At 40.4% G+C, this 7,020-nt stretch overlaps 1 protein-coding gene across 1 annotated transcript in view; it reads right to left on the bottom strand.

The window, feature by feature from the left end:
• Window positions 1-603: 603 nt before the first annotated feature.
• Window positions 604-7,020, bottom strand: part of LOC104526007 (AMME syndrome candidate gene 1 protein) — a 49,055-nt gene continuing 42,638 nt past the window's right edge. Inside the window, exons 4-6 of the mRNA XM_010169328.1 lie at window positions 5,275-5,365; window positions 4,439-4,535; window positions 604-718 (exon numbers count right to left, since the gene is read on the bottom strand). Coding sequence (XP_010167630.1) covers window positions 604-718; window positions 4,439-4,535; window positions 5,275-5,365 — 303 coding nt within the window. The remainder of the gene's footprint in view (window positions 719-4,438; window positions 4,536-5,274; window positions 5,366-7,020) is intronic.

Raw genomic sequence — 7,020 nt, 5'->3', positions numbered from 1 at the left:
TTTTCATCCAAAAAAGCATTCTGTATGTCAGCCTTGACATTCTAGCTGTATGTGCTGGATCTGAAGATCATGTATATACCTACATGAAATCTTTACTGTGGGGGTGAGATATTGTACACAGAACATTATTAAGAATGTTATGAAAATGCAATTCATTGTCTAGTATAATACCTGAATCGGATATGTTTCATTCCCTGTCACACCTATTAATGCAAAAGCCATGAATGCCTTTTTGCTAAGCAAAGCATCCCTAACTGTAAGCCTTAAACTCTTCCTTCCATCCACAGTCACAGAAAGCCTTGATTGATATCATTCAATGTTAATGAAGTAGAAATTTAAAATTTCATTAAAAACCCAAGGGCTATATATGCTGCAAAAAAATCTGCAGTGACTCAATAATAAAAAAAGTATGGGATCTTTGTTGTAATGCAGTTTTTCCTCCCGTTGCCATGATGAGCTTAACCAACTAAGAAGCCTCAACATGACAACGGAAACTATCATCATAAAATGGTACAGTAATAGAGATAGCTAGACCAAGAAGGGGCAGGGTCTCCTGGGAAGAGGTCTGCAGAGAGGTCCAGTGACTGGTCATGCGGCTCAGTGTCAGGAATAATGGTTGTACGGTGGAAGGGGGTGCCCAATGCCATTTTGGAAGTGATGATGCTGACGATGGGCAAGGTACTCTGTGTAGCTCATCGTCATCTTCTCACTACGGTACCTGGAAAAGAGCAAAGAAGCAAATTCAAGAACTGTTACCAGGAAGCTGTAAATAGCACTAAAAATACTGCACTAGTCGTATGTTTAATAATGGCTCTGTACTGGTGATACTGCAGTTGCACAAGGGCAGGGAGGGAACCACCATGGTTGTCAGGGTGATTCTTGAATCACATGACAAATAACAACATAAATGCTTATGAAAAATATTTTAAGCAAACAGAACTATTAAAAATTGTTGCCTACTTTGCTGCTCAAAGTAGAGGGAATAGAAACTCACGATGATTTATTGAAAATGTCCCCTATCTTCAGCCAACTCTCTACATAAAACCTAAGAGAAAAACTGTAAACAAGCACTACAACTTTTTGGGCTGTTTTTAAACAGTCAGTATCAATTGTCTGCCAAATTCTGCTCTTAAAATAATCCCAGCTACATTAAATGGAGTTACATTCTTTTTAGACTAGAATCATAGAATATCTCAAGTTGGAAGGGACCCAGAAGGATCATAGAGTCCAGCTCCTCACAGGACTACCTAAAACTAAACCATATGACTAAGAGCACCATCCAGACGCTCCTTGAACTCTGACAGGCTTGGTGTTGTGACCACTTTCCTGTTCCAGTGACACAACCACCCTCCCAGGGAAGAACCACCTACCTTTTCCTAATGTCCAATCTGAACTTCCCCTGACACAACTTCATTCTATTTCTTCATGTCCTGTTGCTGGTCACCACAGAGAGGAGATCAGCATCTCCTCCTCAGCTGCCCCCCCTTGAGGAAGGTGTAGACTGCTAGGAGGTCACCCCTCAGCCTTCTGCAAGCTAAACAAACCAAGTGACCTCAGCCCCTCCTCCTAAGGCTTGCCCTCAAGGCCTTTCACCATGTTGGTTGCCCTCCTCTGGACACACTCTGTCTGATGTGTCCTTCTTATATTGAGGTGCCCAAAACTGTGCACAGTACTCGAGGTGGGACTTCCCTTGTCTGGCTAGCTATGCTGTGCTTGATCCACCCAGGGACATGGTTGGCCCTTCTGGCTGCCAGGGCACACTACTGACTCATGAACAACTTGCCATCAACCCAGACCCCCAGGTCTCTTTCCACACAGTTGGTCTCCAGCCTCTCATCCTCCAGTGTGTATGTATAACTGTGATTACCCTGTCCTAGGTCCTGCACTTTGCTCTTGTTAAATTTCATATGGTTTGTGATTGCCCAGCTCTCTGTCCAGGCCTCTCTACCCTGGAGGGAGTCACTGCTCCTGCTAGGTTAGTAGAATTGGCAAACTTACTGTACACTTGACTCCTGCATCTCGATCATTTACAAAAACATTAAAGAGCACTGGCCCTGAAACGGAGCCCTGGGGAACCCCAGTGGTGACTAGCTGCCAGCCTGATGTAACCCCATTTACTGAAACTCTTCGAGGCTGACTTGTCAGCCAATTGCTCGCCCAAGGTATTATGGACTTGTGTCCTGTGCACTGTGTGCTAGACATTTTATCCAGAAGGATATTGTGAGAGACAGTATCAAAAGCTTTGCTAAAATAAAAAACCCATCACATCTACTGGCTTATCTTGGTCAACCAGATTGGTGACCTTGGAATAAAAGGAAATTAAGTTGGTTAAGCAGGACTTTCCCCTTGTAAACCCATGCTGGCTATGACCGATGACTGGGTTGTCTCTCAAATGTTTTTCAGTAACTCCCAGAAAAACCTCTGTAATTTTAGCAGGCACTGAAGTGAGACTGACAGGCCTGTAATTAATTACCAGGGCCACCCTTCTTGCCCTTCTTGAAAAATGGCACATTTGCCAGCTTCCAGTCAACTGGGACCTCTCCAGACTCCCAAGACCATTGAAAAATAATGGAGAGAGGTCCCGCAATAACATTGGCCAGCTATATGTAACTAACCGCAGGATCCGGGCCCTGACAACAAATATTCTGGATATACTTGCATCAGCATTGTTTGACAACAAGGAACATATTGCCACATTTACACTTATCTGTAGAAGTGTAAAATCTACACAAAAACAACACTACTCGACATTTCCACAAAGTTCACTTAGAAAGACCTTGCATAAGAGATCTGACAGATGAGATTTGGTGAATCCAGCTACAGTGATTTAAAATATTGCCACCTCTCCTTTCTATCATATTTTTCTTCTGGAGTTGCTCTGGTTGTTCTCTCCTCTTTTAGGTCTGAAAAAAACACAACAGATGGCTCAACCACTTGCACTCACAACCCAACACAAAAGTTTAAACTACTGTTGAGTTACCAACTGCAGCGATTAAGGTGGCAAACATATTTGCTTCCGTTGCCTCTTTGCCAGAGGAATAGAGCACCCACCTTACACTTGCAGCTTTTTGCTTCTGTGGATGTGTTTCAGAGCACCAAAGGTGCCCACGCTTACTTGATAATAACAGTATTTGTTAATGATGTAGTAATTTAACAAATGGCTGCTGGTCCTTGCTGACAGGAGCTGCAGCTCTTCTTGAATTGATGCGAATGGTATGCGGCACTCTGGACTTGACGAGTAAGCTGGTCTGTGAATGAAATCCCCTGCCACTATGAAACTAAACCATAAGCTTGGCAGTTAATGAAGTTGGTTGTAAGTGGGTCAAAGCAGGCCAAAGGCAGCCTGGCTGGGATCGCACCTGCTCATTTAAGCAGATGGAAGAGAAAATGCAGTTACTGTCCGTATGCATTCTAGACCCCTAGAACTGCTACACATCTTCCAGCTCTGCTCGTTTTTTTAAGTTTTCTTCTTCAAAACGTGTCCAGAACTAGTGGGTATTAACTTGAAGACAGTTAGCAATAGAGTAGTTTTGATCAGCTTAAAGCTTTATCCACACACAGGGCTTTTACTTTAATTCAGAGTCTTGAAAAAGAAGTTCAAAGCACTTATTCGCCCTTCCAACAGATGTTTTACTGTAGGACAAGAAGTTATGAGGCTCTAAAAAAAGGTTGTCTGATGCTGGGAAACGGTGACTATTTTAATACTACTGTTTATAATATGTCAGTAGAAGCTGAGTTTTTAAGCAAGTAAAACAGACAGCCAAAAAAAATTCTTCTGAACATTAAAAATTATGCTTTGTTTATTCCACTTACCAGGCCAGTGATTTTGCGAGAGTTAAGAGAGTATGGGATAAAATATTAAATTCATGTCTTCACTCCTGAGAATACCCTGACATAGTTTAACTAGTACACTGACTCTCAGATCAGCTACCCAGTTTGCATACCTAGCACCTGTTAAGATAAGGGAAACCTGTTCTCCACAGGAGGTAAACAAGACCCAGTGCTTGCTTTGAGAACTGAACAGACTACTAGTACTGAGGGGCCTCCCAGCAGCAGACCCACAGTGCACCATCTGCTCAATGCAAACTGACAATGCCCAGCAATCCTTGTTAACAACAGCCCTGAACAAATCGTAAAAAGCAAGAGCTAATACACGGCTAAGATTTTTCAGAGTTATGAAACAAAATTTGCAGGTACCCTGATACATATGTAGCCTGATATTTAACAGCAGCCTTTTCTTTCTTGCTTAGTGCCACTAATCCCTATGCAAGGCACAGATATTCTCAGAAGTCCGCACTGCTATTGTGAAAAGAAAAAAATCATTAATAATATATACAGGAAAGCCTACTATTCACATGGGAAGTAAGCACTTACCGGGAACGAACTCATCACAGTAGCAGAAAAACAAGACTTATCTGTATTATCTCGTGATGCATACCTGGTTAGCTTTATTGTTTTCCTGAATTCATTAGTAATTGGAGCTTTGTAGCCTCCTTTCCTCAATAAGGAATCTATGGTTTGAATGTGGTCCCATCCTGTTGAATTTTACAGTAGTAAAAATTAGTGAGAAATACAGCAATAAGAATAGATGTTGCAGAAATACAGTACAGTATGTAGAGTTATTGATTGTGAAAGTGCTCTGCTGAAGTTCTGTATAAAACATAGAACATTCTTCCCTACTTAGGAACAGTTGAAGGAAACAGGACATACAGGATTTCTTTACACACAAAGTTCACTCTACAAACAACATATATTTTTATCTCATAGTTGAAATATTTTAAAAGTGGACCCACACCCAACCAGGTATCCTAGACTGGGAGCAAGGAATTCAGTACTAGCAGAAAGTACCTAACTGAAATAAACCCCCTCATCATCACAAATTTAGGAATAAATCAGATGTTAAGATAATTGACCAGACATCCTGTAACTTAATAGAGTTTTTGCATGTCACTAATATAACAGCGTAACAGCTATACGAAAATTGGCAGCTTTTAACAACCGTAAAGTTGGCTGACAGCACTGTACCACCCCCCCATATTTTATTTTCCTACAGCTACACTGCATTTATGACTTGTTTAAAAAACTGCTACAGTTAGCTGAATCCCTGTAAGGGGACTGATATAGGCATGTAATTGGCATTTTATATAAGAGTCTTCTTACAATTAAACATTGCTCCATCATCTGACATCAGTGCAAGGTCAAATATTGCGTTTTAGATTTATATGTATGTTTAAATTCTTCACAAGATCATATGAAATAAAGTGCAACAATGACCTTGCTCCTTTGCAACCTCCGGTAAGTAGGTGGCGGTGCGTTTTGATCCTTTTTCATTGATGAATTCTATTCTAATTCCATGTACACCCACCTGCAAGAAATGGGCAGCTTTATTAGTACATTAAAAGAAAAAAGACCCAAGGTATTTCTACCATGATAAAACCCAAAATGCGAACCTTTCAGTGGTTAATACTGTTGTGCAAAGAGTTTCAAGAGGTGGTACTGAAGTGAATGTCATATTTTTGAAAGGTGTTCAGATTACAGCCTTGTAAAGTCAGTAGCAGCACAACTACACTCCTCAGCTCCCCACCATGGAGCTTTATTTCTGGTCTGAAGGAAAGCCAGCTGAGATGCAAAAATCATAGAATCATAGAATGGTTTGGATTGGAAGGGACCTTAAAGCTCATCCAGTTCCAACCCCCCTGCCATCAGCAGGGACACCTTCCACTAGACCAGGTTTCTCAAAGCCTCATCCAATCTGGCTGAGAACACTTCCAGGGAGGAGCAGCCACAGCTTCTCTGGGCAACCGGGGACACTGTCTGCCCAGCCTCTCAGTGAAGAATTTCTTCCTAATATCTCATCTAAACCTGCCCTCTTTCAGCTTAAACCCATTTCCCCTTGTTTTGTTATTAACTGCCCTTCTCTGAGCCTACTGTCTCCCTCTGACACTGTCAGCAATGTTGTTGCTGATAAAATCACCTGGTCACCAGATATAATCTGCAGGCAACCAAACAGCTGGCAAATCTAATGATGCTTCAATTAAGAGCATTAATTTTGTTCAAAATAACAAATGAACAATGAAAAATTTGTTACACTAAGAAACAGAACCTGGAGCCTTCAAAATTTTCGCTAATGTATGACAAGGAAAAGGAGTAACGCTAAAGCATTCAGCTTCAGAATCCTATTTCCATGCTCTTAAGTAATGTAATATGACAAAATGCCAGTATGGAAACCAAAATTACTAATACCAAGGGGTTAGACATATATAAAATAGGACAGCCAAAAAGCATAAAAAAATAAAAATAAAATGAGGCTAGGCACCTTTCCAGGCATTGTTTAAGCACCCTGTTTTCAAGGCACAAGAGTTCTGTTGAGAGTACCTGCACTCGGGTCAGGCATGCCATACAAGATACTGCATTGCCAGGGAGTTTTCAGTTGCTTTTGAGTTCTCTGCATAAACACAAAGCATTAGTAGATGGACGTTTTTATTTGCATGCCCACATTAACTAAGATGTTATTTCTATTTAAATCCAAAGATCCTAACACTGTATGTGGAAATGAACAGTTTATGTTTAAAAGGGTATCGTGTTATTTGGGATGGCACTTCTTTTTGCACACAAAATTAATCAAAAAATGCTTTAACAGTGTTTCCGGTGACAATGTATTTTACTGTAACTGCCTGACAGTCAAAAAAACAAATAAGGAATATTTAAAATGCTCTACCACTTGTTCAATTAACACATTTGCTTATATTAAGACTTTATTTTTTAATCTTTTTAATCTTTATACATGATATAAGCATGGGGAAATGGGAGAGTCTCTCCTGTGGCTGGACAAGGCCTCAACAATTTTTCCCTAACATTTTTTAAATAGGAAAAATTACTTTCAGACTAACAAATTTAATTCACTGCAAATTTAATGTCGTATTAAGTGTAATTATCAAACACTCCTAAACCTAATTTTCATAACAGGGATATATAATCAGTAGACAGAGCAAATCTGTATACTCAGATGGTGTAATGACA

This window comes from Antrostomus carolinensis, unplaced genomic scaffold (assembly GCF_000700745.2).
Source record: "Antrostomus carolinensis isolate BGI_N321 unplaced genomic scaffold, ASM70074v2 scaffold6556, whole genome shotgun sequence".
Lineage (NCBI taxonomy): Eukaryota > Metazoa > Chordata > Aves > Caprimulgiformes > Caprimulgidae > Antrostomus > Antrostomus carolinensis.
Note: the sequence above shows the minus strand (reverse complement) of the source record. Positions and strands in the feature narration are given on the sequence as shown.